This window comes from Chelonoidis abingdonii, chromosome 4 (assembly GCF_003597395.2).
Source record: "Chelonoidis abingdonii isolate Lonesome George chromosome 4, CheloAbing_2.0, whole genome shotgun sequence".
Lineage (NCBI taxonomy): Eukaryota > Metazoa > Chordata > Testudines > Testudinidae > Chelonoidis > Chelonoidis abingdonii.
This window is the reverse complement of record NC_133772.1, coordinates 14,252,282-14,265,306: the sequence shown is the minus strand read 5'-3', so window position 1 is coordinate 14,265,306 and position 13,025 is coordinate 14,252,282. Positions and strand designations below refer to the sequence as shown.

General features: G+C 48.1%; 1 protein-coding gene across 3 annotated transcripts in view; it reads left to right on the top strand.

The window, feature by feature from the left end:
• IKBKE (inhibitor of nuclear factor kappa B kinase subunit epsilon) overlaps positions 1-13,025 on the top strand; it is a 44,679-nt gene that overhangs the window by 14,874 nt on the left and 16,780 nt on the right. For all 3 annotated transcript variants that reach the window (XM_032792533.2, XM_032792534.2, XM_032792535.2), the window contains exons 6-13: positions 1,700-1,881; positions 2,491-2,651; positions 4,430-4,540; positions 8,864-9,043; positions 9,685-9,881; positions 11,218-11,282; positions 11,377-11,468; positions 12,386-12,487. In XM_032792533.2, the coding sequence (XP_032648424.1) occupies positions 1,700-1,881; positions 2,491-2,651; positions 4,430-4,540; positions 8,864-9,043; positions 9,685-9,881; positions 11,218-11,282; positions 11,377-11,468; positions 12,386-12,487 (1,090 nt within the window). The remainder of the gene's footprint in view (positions 1-1,699; positions 1,882-2,490; positions 2,652-4,429; positions 4,541-8,863; positions 9,044-9,684; positions 9,882-11,217; positions 11,283-11,376; positions 11,469-12,385; positions 12,488-13,025) is intronic.

Here is a 13,025-nt window from a genome sequence, read left to right as displayed (position 1 = left end):
TGAAAAGTTCCAGTTTTATTAATCTCCTCGTGTATCAGCTCTCCTCACACTCAGCTCCTCGTCAGATCTGCTGTTGTGTAAAGATGTGGATGGGTGCAAAAACTAACTTACTGCATGCCTGGTGGTGCATTTTACAAAGCAGTGTGGATGGTGGAGAGTGAAGGCCTTTGTCTGCCAAATACACAGGGAGCATGGGAGGCAAGTTTGTAGAAATTTTGGTGGTGCCCAGAACCCGCCCCCCCAAACTCCGCCTCCACCTGCCTAAGGCTCTGGGCGGGTTTTCAGGGTGGAGGTCTGGGGTGCAGGTCCTGGGCTGGGGATTAGGGTGCAGGAGGGGTGCAGGCTTTGGGAAGGAGTTTGGGTGCTGGGTGCAGGCTCTGGGCTGGGGCAGGGGGTGGGTGTGCAGGAGGGGGTGAGGGGTGCAGGCTTTGGGATGGAGTTTGGGTGCAGGCTTGGCTGGGGGTGGGGGTGTAGGAAGGGGGGGTGGTGCACGCTGGGGCAGAGGATCAGGCTGCAGGGGAATGAGGGTTGGGGCTGAGGATGAGGGGTTCGTGCTGGGGCGGGACTCAGGGCTGGGGAAGAGGATCAGGGTGCAGAGGGATGAGGGCTCTGGCTGGGAATTAGGGGTTTGGGGCATTGGAGAGGCTCAAGGCTAGGACAGAAGAGCAGGGTAACGGCAGCCTGCTCTGCCATTAGCGGATGGCAGGCGCTAGGACCCTGGGGCAGCAGACAGCAGTTCTGCCAGGAGCTGTTCTCTGGCAGCAGGAGCAGAGCAGGCAGGGACACTGCGAAGGGGGACGCAGGGGGAGGGGTGGAAGGTGGAGACCGGGACCTGCTCCAGGCAGGGACGCAGCGGGGCGGTGTGGGGGGACCTGCTGGGGCTTGGACCCAATCCAGGCAGGGCCGGGGAAGAGACCCAGCTCCAAATATTGCTGGAGCAGGGCACCCGACCCTGAATATTCCTGGAGCCCGGGCACTTCGAGCCCATGTAACTCGCCGCCTATGACAGGGAGTATGGTCCCTCTGCCAGAAGTGCACTTCCCGTACCCACTTGTCCTTTGCTGAGGCCAGCTGTGACTGTTAGTCAGTTCCCTTAAGAACTGAGAGTGCCAAATTCAGGCCACGAAATGTTTGTCACTACTGACCCAGGCTGCGTTGGAACCAGTGACTTGGCAGGTGAAAGACTCCATACCCCGGAACCGAGCCCCTATACTGGCCACTTTCCCACCCTGAGAGAGGCCATTTGATGAGTGGGCATCTCCATGAGCCTATGTTGGCAGGACTTTAGGTGCTGCAATGCTCTCGCTCCCAGTAGCAAAGCCCGCCGTGAGCATGTCAGGAATGTCACCCTATGTTTCTCCATCGAGCTGCTTGGATTCTGATGATGCCCTCGGCATCCTGAGGCTGCTGAGAGACTTAACTGTGCACCTGAACAAGAAGGTAGGTTGTGCCCACGTTATCACATGTCTGAGATGGTATGGTTTGCCCGTGCGTGCTTCCCCTCTTTAGAATGGGCGTCATGCTCATGAGTCTTCTCTGTTTTATCACAAGTTCAAGTTAGCTTCACCGGGTCTGAAAGCTGAACCCAGGGCCCCCTGCCTGCTTCAATTTTAGTCCACACCGCTGCCTGTTAGCAAAGCCAGCTCAGAGAAGCTGAGGCCATTCTAAGCAGCATCTCACTTCCTCATTGTGCTCGTAGTGGCCGGCATGAACCACCTTCGTGAAAACAGCATTGTTCATAGAGACATCAAACCAGGAAACATCATGCGGCTGGTGGGGGAAGACGGACAGAGCATCTATAAGCTCACGGATTTTGGGGCCGCTCGAGAGCTGGACGATGACGAGAAGTTTGTGTCTGTCTACGGGACAGAGGAATATCTTGTGAGTAAAGCAAAATGCCAGTTGCTTAAGGAGCGAGAGTTCAGGAAGGAAGGTTACTTTTCTCAACATACATGGTCTGGAATGGTAGGAGCATGGGCTGTTATGCTTAACATATAATAACAATACCTAGTTCTGCTATAGCACTCTGCATCATTATCCCCATTTTACTGGGAGAAACTGAGTCACAGAGAGGAGGGATGTGACTTGCCTACGATCATCCAGCAGGTCAATGACAGAGCTGGGATTAGGTCCTAGGTCTCTAGTCTCTGTCTGTTGCTCTGTCTACTTAGAATGGACGACCTCCTCTGTCCCCAAGCGTTTCTTTCATAGAGACTCATTTGCTTGATCTTCACTTTCTAAGGTCAAGTTTTTTGGAAGTGACTGGAGATTTGGAGTGCCTCAATTTTGGGGAGCCCAGCTTACAGAGACCTGATTTTTGGTGCCTACGTTTTTGGAAAACCAAGCCCTCTGAAGGGTCTCAAGTTGGGCAGCCAAAAATGGACCAACCCTAAATCACTAGTCACTGGGGAAATCTTGGCTTCCATGACAGACCTGCTGTAAGTAAAGCGGATTCATTCACAATGCTTTTCTTCCACTTCGTCCCATTAGCACCCGGACATGTACGAGCGAGCGGTTCTGAGAAAACCCCAGCAAAAGGCTTATGGGGTGACTGTAGATCTGTGGAGCATTGGGGTAACCTTTTACCATGCTGCTACGGGCAGTCTCCCATTTATCCCCTTCGGCGGACCTCGCAGGAATAAAGAAATCATGTAGGTAGTGCCGCCGACAGGAGTGCGGTGTTTAAATGGGCTTTGTCTTGTCTGTTTTGGCGGAGTTTGATTAATTGAATTGTGTCCTAAAGTGAGAAGCTGTAGTGACGAGTGGACGAGGTAGGCTACATGGAAAGCTAACAGTGCACCCCAGTCCAGACCTGCAATATCTCCTGCTCTGCCAGTGCTGTGTGCCCCTCCAGATCTACCAGTGCCTCCTAGTCCTTGTGTTGCATCCTTTTTCTCGAGTCCTGCCTCTGTCCCGTTCCGAGGCTCGGAGTCTCAGATGTCTGCTGAAGACCCATGTCAGCTACTGATACCCCATTGTGTTGTTTTTTATGAATGTGGTGTCGAAGTTAGACTCGACTCACAATTTGTCAGACCACTCTGTTTTATTAGCATAGCGCTCTGCTAATAACACCCAGATAATGTGAGCACCATGCAAGACACAAACTATCTTATTTATACAGATAAAAGGGCGAGCACTTAACAAGATAACAAAGGAAGCAGAATCTGATAAGTTTACCTGGGCTAAGCATGCATATCTTATTTCCTTACTATTACTGATCTTCTGTTACTGTTTCGCCATTATCACCCTTGTTTATGCCTAATGTTTCTTTTCCTGGCATCTGTATTTCAACATTTCTTATTTTTGCTTAAAGGTACATATAATATTTCTTTAATCCATTTTTATTTTTACAATATAATTCATTCTACTTTCACAGTGGAATTAATTGGGTGTGTTTGTGTTTATGCACCTTAGCTTACTGATGTATACTTTAGATCTGCTGGAAGTGTAGCCTGTGGCTGGCTTCATCTGCAGTTCCCAGCATGCCCTGCTCCATGCTGTTCTTAGGAAAGGCCTCTTGGGGCAAGATAGAACATGAAGGATGTAGTAGGGACTGCACTTTCTGTGGGGCTGCCCCATTTTGGCAAGTCACCAGTGCAGCCCCTGCTATTGACTGCCCCTGTGGTTAGCACTACTGGGACGGGCACCAAAGCCCCTTTGGAGACCAAGCTGGCCGTGCTGTCCCTAACTCAAGTACATGAGGGATTAACTGGGTTCTGCGCAGAGTGAGCATCCAGGCAGGAAGATGGCAGAGCTGCAGTCGGCAATCAGTGCCCCTTTCTGTGGTACGTTTGCCCTGATAACGGTGTTTCTGTGGCTTTGTGGTTTAACGGCTGAAAGACGGGGCAGCTTCTGACTTGACTTCCATGCTGTTGCTTGAAATGTCCTTCCTCCCCCCGCCACGTACCATCTTCTGAAAGCAAAGCAGCTTTTCCCCTGAGGGATGAGGCAAACAGATTTTGGATTTTTCTTTTCATACCTTTGTACTTCTAGGTGGGGGGTTGGGGGGTTGGTGGTTGATCGTTCTGGATCGCAGCTTCAAAAAGCAGATGCCTAAATGGCACCCAGGAAAGAAGCAGGTGCAAACTAGTCTAAGCATGTGTGGGTTATGTGGCTGTACATGCAATTGCCCATTTGTTTTGCTAGCACGCACAGTCTCTGCTCGCTTGTTCCTGTTTGGTTTTCCACGCGCGATTTAGGCATCTCTCGTTGTTGGTAAATTTTGGTTCTGTCAATTGAAACTCCTCCCTGATGATGTGGGAAGGTGGAGACTGATTTTCTCCTTAGCCAATCCATTTCACTCCCTCTGTCTGCCTGTATCCCCCTATGCACTTGCCATTAAATTTGCAAGCCCGGTGGTTGGAATCTGCCAAGGGGAGGTCAGTCGTCCAGCTTCCACACAACAGAAATGACTTTTTTCTTTCAACAGGTATAAAATAACGACCGAGAAACCAGCTGGAGCTATTGCAGGTGTCCAGAGGCAGGAGAATGGGCCCATTGAGTGGAGCTACGAGCTGCCCATCACCTGCCAACTGTCTGTGTGAGTACTGGAAGGGGTGGGATTAACCTGCAGTCTCTGCTTCCAGCGAGCTGTCCCTCCTCCTGCTTTGATCATAGAGCCTCCAACCAGTCAGTGAGTTGCAAGGCCAGAAGTGCTGCTTTGGGCTGGAAAAGAGCACAGGGACTCTGCTGTGCCCTCGGCCTACTCTAGGGATGTAGTTATAGCATGCAAACGTCCCTTCCCTAGATGTGCTCCTTCCATAGTGCCTGGACCAAGCGAGTCTGTAAATAATATTAATACCTCTATATAAAGGATATTTTTCAGTGGTGCTTACGGAGATGTATATGCCTTGTTGTATGGGATTTTTGCACTGAAAATCTCAGCTGTAAAAGCCTGCTCGTTCCATCTGCTGGACTTCTCCGTGCATCCCATTTTCTCTGTCTCTGATTATAAGCTCGCGGGGGCAGAGACTGTGTTGTGCACGTCACGCAGGCTTACACAGCATAGCTGTCTACCCCCATCCAGTGGCTGGACTGCAGAGATGGTTGAGTTGGCTACATCCTTTGAGCCAACAGAGCTGGGCTTTTAGCTCAGGCAGTGGAGGCTCTTGCTTGTTGATCATAAGGTGCGTTACTTCAGTCCCAGCTGCCCATGACCCTCCCGAGTGTCCCGTGTCCCATACAGTGCTGGGCACATGGCTGGTGTTTAAATAAATAACTTTGAGCATGACTGAGATTTTCGGAGCAATACGAGGCTCTAAAACGCTGTGATTGCAGCCTCAAAGCGAATGTGTGGAGCCCATTGCTATCTCTGTGCCCTTAATTATAGTCTTCTGTGATTGTATAGTGTCTCCTGTGAGGTACTGATCAATATGTATCTGGGGCCTGATTCTCATGTGTGTTAAGGCTGGAGTGGTATAAAGGGCTTCAGTGTATATAAAGTGCATCAAACCAGTTAGTGTTTGTCCCGTGCTAGAAATCTGGGGAAAGAGAATTTGCCTGTTTTGTCACATCATCCCTCTCAGTTGAAATGACTCACATTGTTTTGGTTAATTCCAAAATTTCCCACTATTGACCGTGTCTATATTAATCCTTTCACAGTAGAAGATACTTTGGTACTTAAAAGCAGAATTTAGGGTGTAATAGTGCCGTGAGTCCTTATTGAACCTAACAGTCCTAATGACTTATTACTGTGATCAAGCACATAACCAGTATGCAAGTGTATCAATGTCTTAACAAATAACTTGGAGACTTCTCACAGTCAGTCATCTGTAGCAGCTTCACTACTGGATGGGATCTTAGTTTAATCATTTCTGCAATGTGTTCTGACTTTCGAGGGGATCCTGAAAGTTCCACTGTCTCTCCTCTTTCTCCAGGAGCTGCATGGATAATTTTAAAACCCCAGCCGGGGAGGTTTTCTTTGTCAATGAGCTCCCCAATTTCTATCTACTTCCTCTCTTCCCATGTCTCTCAGTTGTGTATTAACACAGGCTCATAATCAGCGAATGAGACTCTGGGCCAGAACGCCTGGGTTCTGTTCCTGGTGCTGATTCCGGTGCTGTATTGGGCAAAAAAAAATGTGGTTAACTTGAGGATTTTGTCATTTTCCTTCTCTGTGCCTCTGTTTTCCCATCTGCAAAATGTAAATAATTATATTCACCTACTCCACAAAGGAGTTTGGATTCATTCATGTTTTGTAAGTGTCTGAGGAAGTGCATTATGGGAGGGCATTGGAAAAAATATACATCTCTGGTGCTCAGGGTCGCCGGGGGGGTGGGAGGGCAAGTGGGGCAATTTGTCCAGGTCCTGGGCCCCGCAGGGGCTCCACAAGCACTGGCCTGGTGGCGGTCTGGGTCTTCAGTGGCAGGGGGCCCTTCAGTGCTGCCGAAGACACGGAGTGACTGAAGGGCCCCCTGCTGCCAAAATGTCCTGGGAGTCCTGGCCCAGCGGCGGTCCAGGCAGGGCCGGCGCTTCCATTAGGCGACCCTAGGCGGTCGCCTAGGGTGCCAGGATTCAGGGGGCGGCATTTTGTGCGCTCCACATGGGGCACACAGGAGCTTCTGGTTCCGCTCCTGTCGCGCCACCGAAGAAGGACCTTCTGCCGACATGTCGCGGAAAACTGCGGCAGGCAATTGAGCAGCTCAATGACTGCTGCTGTTGTCTGCGGCATTTCGGCGGAGGGTCCTCTTCGGCGGCGAGGATAGGAGTGGAACTGGAAGCTCCTGCGCGCCCCATGGGGAGCGCACAAAATGCCAGCCCTCGAATTCTGCCTAGGGTGCCAGAAACCCTGGCGCCACTCCTGGGTCCAGGTCTTTGGCGGCATTTTGGCATCGAGGGGGCCCTTCAGTCGCTGCGGGTCTTTGGCGGCATTTCGGTGGCGGGGGGCTCTTCAGTGCTGCCGAAGACGTGGAGTGACTGAAGGCCCCTCCACTGCCGAAATGCCACCGAATACCCAGACCGCTGCCAGGTAAGTACAAGCACCGCAGCTCCCCTGCTTTGCCCCAGGCCCTCTGAATCCTCTGGGCGGCCCTGCTGGTGCTCCATTTTGGAACAGTCTTTCTAGTACTTTGTAGCCTCTGTCCCAGTGTCCTTTCTCTTAATATGCTTTGAGGTGATAGTAACTTATAAACCCCGCCCCCACCCTTGGTGCCTTGCATATGCATGGCAAGGCACAGTTCATGAGAGGAGGAAAAATGAGCCAAGCATCTAATTCCAGTTCTACTACTTTTGTACAATGAGTGAGTTTCTTTACGTAGCTCCCCAGAGACATCAGAAGCTGAAGTTTCAGTGCTAAGGCACTGTCCATATGCCACCATTTGTATCTCTGTTGTCTTCAAACAGCTGATGAAACCTAAAGAAATAAAATTCTGTTGACACCCTTCTGATAATCAGTGTGAAATATACATCCAGGAGTTAGGACATTTCCCAGTGGGCAAGTGTGCACATTGTAAAACACACCAGTACTGTAAAAATCATCTCTGCTCCTCCCAGGTCTGTTTTGTTCCAGGTCTTGTACTGTGCCCATTGCTGTGCTATCTGGGCACCTGAGGTCAGGGTTGAAACATATTGATGGGGCAAGGTGAACACTTTAATAAAGCTTATCTGAGCAATGGTTTTCCCATCCTGTGAAAAATTTCAAGTTACCGAGAATTTTTCTTATCCTAAATTGAGAGGAAGAGTCGAAATCTAGAAAATTTGCATGAACCAAAAAACTTCCCCAAAAGTTCCATTTGGGCCAATCAAAATGTTTTGTTCTGGTTGCAACTTTTTTTCTTAAACTTTTTAGTTTAAATTCACTACAATTTTGATCAAGGCCTTTCGATTTGAACAAAACTTTTCACTTTGAAAATGTTTGAAATAAGCTATTCGGGGGGGGATCCAATCTTTTTTTTTTTTTGAGTTGGGAGATGGACACTGTTTTGCAAACAGCTGTGACTTGAACGAGTGGGCGAAAAACCCATTAGTCAAAATATTCCCAAGCAGCTGTAGACTTAAGCTGCTGCTGCTGTCTGTGCCATCCCTATCCTGTGGCTAAAGGAGTTTCAGTCTCTAGGGCTGTCAATCCAGCACCTCTCGCCAGCCCTAAATTCCCCTTAAAAGAAAAGGCATTCATTTCTTAAACCCTCCCCTCGCTTCCTCCCACCCACCCAAATCTTTCCATGCTATCAAGAGGAGACTTCAAAGATTCAAAAAAGGTTTATATTAAGTCTGTCTCTTCCTGCCTGACAGCCTGCGAACCTGTCTATTCTCCGTTACATCCCCAGGGAAATGAATATTGGGAAAACAAACTCCCTGGTTCCTGAGTTTGATTTATTTGCAAGGGCTAAATTGTAATGGAGCATCTGGAGAAATGCATGTGACAAGCCCATGGATGCTGGATGAATATTGTATGGGGCTGTGTCAAGGAAAGATGAATGTATCCTTAATGATGACAAAGTGTAGGCCATGCATTCCTGAGAGCTCGTCAGGGAAGCTATTCAGCCATGCTATGAAAAGGGGAGTAAGTGGCATACAATTTGATGATGTGTCGTCCTTATAATTCCCAGTCCCATTCTTTTTGTAATTGATTTCAAAGATTACAAAGGGAGTTGGATCAGGATCATAAAGTGCATGGGTTCTTAACTTGGGGCATATGCTTTTCATCTGTAGATTTCAAGGTGCTTTACAAAAGAAGGTCTAGTAGTATCTCCATTTTACAGAGGCACAGACAGGCAAAGTGACTTGCCCAAGGTCACACACAAGTCAGTGGCAAAGCTGGGAATAGAACCTAGTTCGCCTGATTCCCAGTCCAGCACCTATCCATTAGAATGGGGTGTGTGGGTGTATGCGTAACATCATCTTCATTCTCTTTCCTTCACTTCAGGGGGCTGAAGAGCCAGCTCATCCCCATCCTGGCTAACATTCTGGAAGTTGATCAAGAAAAATGCTGGGGCTTTGATCAGTTTTTTGCTCAAACAACTGACATCCTGCATAGGATAGTGGTCCATGTCTTCTCCTTGCAGCAAGCTACCATGCACCGGGTCTACATCCATGCCTACAACACGTAAGCACAGCTTAGCCCCTGGCAAATCTGGGAGAAGAATCCAGGAGTCCTGAGTCACAGGCTAAATTTTCACTGCAGGTTTACAGTGTGAACCTGGGAGAGGCACGTGTTCTCTTTGTACCTCAGCCAAACTGGCTGAAAAACCAGTGGGAAAAGCAGAAGATTCAGTTTAAAGCTGAGCTGCGCTTTCCTAGGGAAATGTATCTGCTGGAAGGGGTTGCTTATTGCTGTCCCTTATATGCCTGCTCTGCTGCCGTCCACTGCACAGGAGGCTGCATTTCATTGGAGGAGAAGTGATCCTTGAGGGTTTTTTTTCTCATATTGGGCATAATCCAAAACCCATTGATGTCAAAGGAAAGTCCGCCCCCTCTGACTTCATTGGAAGTTAGGTCAGACTGCTAAAACATTCAGGTGACAGAATGCTCAGGCAATGGCAATCCACAATAAGTATCAGTGTAAACAAGTCTGATGCCACATACTGCCAGGAAGCTTTGCTGGATCTCAACTGAGTTTCCTTTAGTGAATGATAAACTCAAGGGGGGCAGAATAATAGCCAAACTACAGACTATTGTGTGAAATTATCTTGGTTGCTGATAGCCTCGTGTTTTATTTCCCTTCCGTTCCCTTGTTTTTTGTTTCAGTACCACCATATTTTTAGAAGCTGTCTCCACGCAGACAAATATAGCCCCTCACCATCAAGAATATTTTTTTGAAGGTCACCCATATCAATTGGAACCCAGCCTGCAAGCTCACAATTTCTCCAGAACCACAGAAAATAGCCCTCTGACTTTGCTGAGCAGTGTACCGCAGGAACCCGTGGGAGTGAGATTCAGAGATCGTGAGTACAGTCATCTCGTAAAATGGAGCCTTCTGCTTCCCGTCCAGCCATTTGAGCTCTTCTAGTGGGTTTAGTTTCTGCCATCTGTGTATGCACGCATATGGTCACGCTTTCAATGTCCTCCTGATAGAGGGCTCTTGGTCACTTCTTCTGGAGTCTCACTGCAGAACTGTAAATTATTAGGGCAAAGTTCAACAGAGAGGAAGGGATGGTTTTGTGGTTAAAGGCATTGGACGTGGTTGGGTTGGGTTCAGTTTTCATCTCTGACACAGATTTCCTGAGTGCCCATGGGGAAATCATTTAACCTCTCTGTGCCTCTGTCCCCAATCTGTAAAATGGGAATAATACTCTTTTCCCACCCTTTGTCTGTCTTGTCTGTTGAGATTACTCTTCAGAGTGGGAACCACCTCCTGCGATGTCTCTGTAGAGTGCCTAGCACAATGGGGCCAGGATCTGGCTGAGACATCCAGGTGCTACTATCAGTCAGTAGTCTGAGCTCTGCTCTGCCCTGCTGAACCCAGAGATGTGGGCGAGTGATCTGAGCGCAGGACTAGGAGCAAGGAATTCCTAGCGTCTCATTCCAGATCTGACACAGATTCCCTCTATGCACTTGAGTGAAAATTTTCTGCCTCTCATTCTCTATCTGTAAAATGTAAATTGTTTAGCCATGTCTTAAAGATATGAAGAAGATTAATTAGTTAATATTTGTAATTCACTTGAGAGATCACAAGTGCTCTCTACCTGCTAAGTACTTTTGTGTATTAGGATCCACACTGCAGTTCTCTGCTTTATATCCTCTTTATTCCGTGTGCAGAACTCCAGGGCAAAATGTGTTGCAGAGACCCACAATGTGAGCTGGAGAGAGGAGAACATTACCCTTCCCATTAGATTAGACAGAGAAGTGCCCATAAAGCCTTCAGGGAAGGATGCTTTCTGTGTTGATGACTGTATAATAAAACATTGGTTGAGATGAGGGTGGCAGACAGTTAAATTCTTGCTTGATTTTTGTGCACAGGAGCTGATGGTACAACTTCCAAGATGTAGGGTAAAATTTTAAACATTTCCTTTGTGACTTAGAAACCTAAGTCATTTTTGAAAGTAGAACTCGGACTTCTAAGTCGCATGGGAGATTTAGAAAATGTCCCTCCATATCTGGTCTAATACCTGTGATTTGCCTAAGTGAGCACTAGATGTCACTGCTGATCCTCAGGAGTGCAACTCCATGAGAGATTCCCTGTTAAGGAAGCAATCATGAAGCACAGAGGTCCCTCTGTATAGTGGGTGATATGGGAAATATACCCACAAAGGACTCTGAACGATGTCTCTTTGTTTTCAGCATCACTTGATTTTCCAAAGTTTGTCCCCAAGGTTGATGTCCTAGCTGACTGCAGCATGGCAAAGGTATGTTGGGGATTTCAGCTCAAGATTGAAATAGGCTTTGGAAATTACGCTCAAGTGAAGGAGTGGTCATTGGCAGTGCCCTTTTGCCTTCTAGGGTGTCCTGAGTGCCGTTCACCAGACACTGAAGATCTCTCGGTCACTTCTGAAATGTCAAGAGTTTATTCTGAGAGGTCTTTACTGGGTGATGTAAGTACATGACGGCCAGTGTACCCTGTTGGCACTGTGTAAAGAACAGCAGGAACTGTTTGATTTCTTTTCTCTCTGTGTAGCTGATAGAAATACCTTGTGTATGAGAAGCAGATCTCTTACTCAGACAATCCCCCAATAGTATTCTACAGCGGTACTCCAGATCTTGCAGTGTGACTGCATATGCTGCAGTGGTTTGGATTAATACTCTGAGAGAGAGAGAGAGAGAGAGAAAATAAAACAATTGGGGATATTCTCTCTGCTTCTGAACTGCAGAACGGTGCATGCATGTGTATGAATTACACACCTGAGAGTTTCATTCAGAGCATGTGTTCCAGATGGAATCCTTGTCCCCACTGTGGCTCAGCACTTATCACAGTCTGACACCGATGGGTCGGTTCAGTTCGGGCCATGGTGGTGAATACAACAATGTTAATGCACATAGTACAGTGTCTTACCTGGTTAGACTCTAAGCTCTTTGGAGCAAGAACTCTCATGTTATAGGGCCCCTGATATCAGGTGATCAGAGTAAATGATAGATCTGTGCATATACTAAGAGATGTGAGTAAATAATAGAGCTGGGTATATTCTGCTGTTCATGGTTACAAGCACCCAAAGGAAGCACAAGGATGGGGCTTGGGGCATGTGGGGCAGATGTGGTTGGAAGCAAATTAAGAACATAAGAATGGCCCTACTGGGTCAGACCAAAGGACCATCTAGCCCAGTATCCTGTCTGCCGACAGTGGCCAGTGCCAGGTGCCCCAGAGGCAATGAACAGAACAGGGAATCATCAAGTGATCCTCCCCTGTCTCCCGTTACCGGCTTCTGGCAAACTGGCAGACACTCAAAGTTCAGCTGCATTGCACCCCTTGTGTGAGGGGTGTTGGGTGATTCCAGACAAACCTGACTCTTTGCAGTGAGATCCTGAAAGCCAAGTGCTCCCGTGTTCTGGAGAAAAGGGAAGCGGCAGTTTCGATGCTGAGCTGCTTGCAGCATACTGAGCTGAAGGCCTTCGTGTTGTAAGTATCACTTTGTTGCTGTCACTTCTGCAGCAAGGGGTAATGCAGGTGCCAGTGCAGGATGCTCTGAAGCTGTGCACATGTGGTCATGGCACTGAGCTGTGTCTGTCCCACATGTGGGCTTGTCCGATAGGCGCTCTGCACAGTCCCTTGTCTCTTGAGCCTGAAGAGAAGTTACTGCAGCTCTCTGAACATTAGGGATGAAGAGGGAAAATTTCCAAAACTCCTGCATGACTCAGAAGCACAAGTCTAGTGGCAAGCCACTGGGATTTGTGCTCCTCCATCATGCTGGGGCTTTGGAAAAATCCACCTGAGGCCTCTTTGTTGGCCCCCACCTACTGAACTGGGGCATCAATTATAGGGCTCTTGGGTTAATATAAATCCAAAGACATGTTTTCTTCTCCAGACTTGGGACGATGTAGGTTTCCCCCCTTCTGTATTGAGGCATCTGCTGATCTCGTGTGTGACAGAAAAATATGTAGACTCCATTAATGTCTCTGTGCTGAATCTGGTGCTACCTATTTAAAATCCTGGTGAG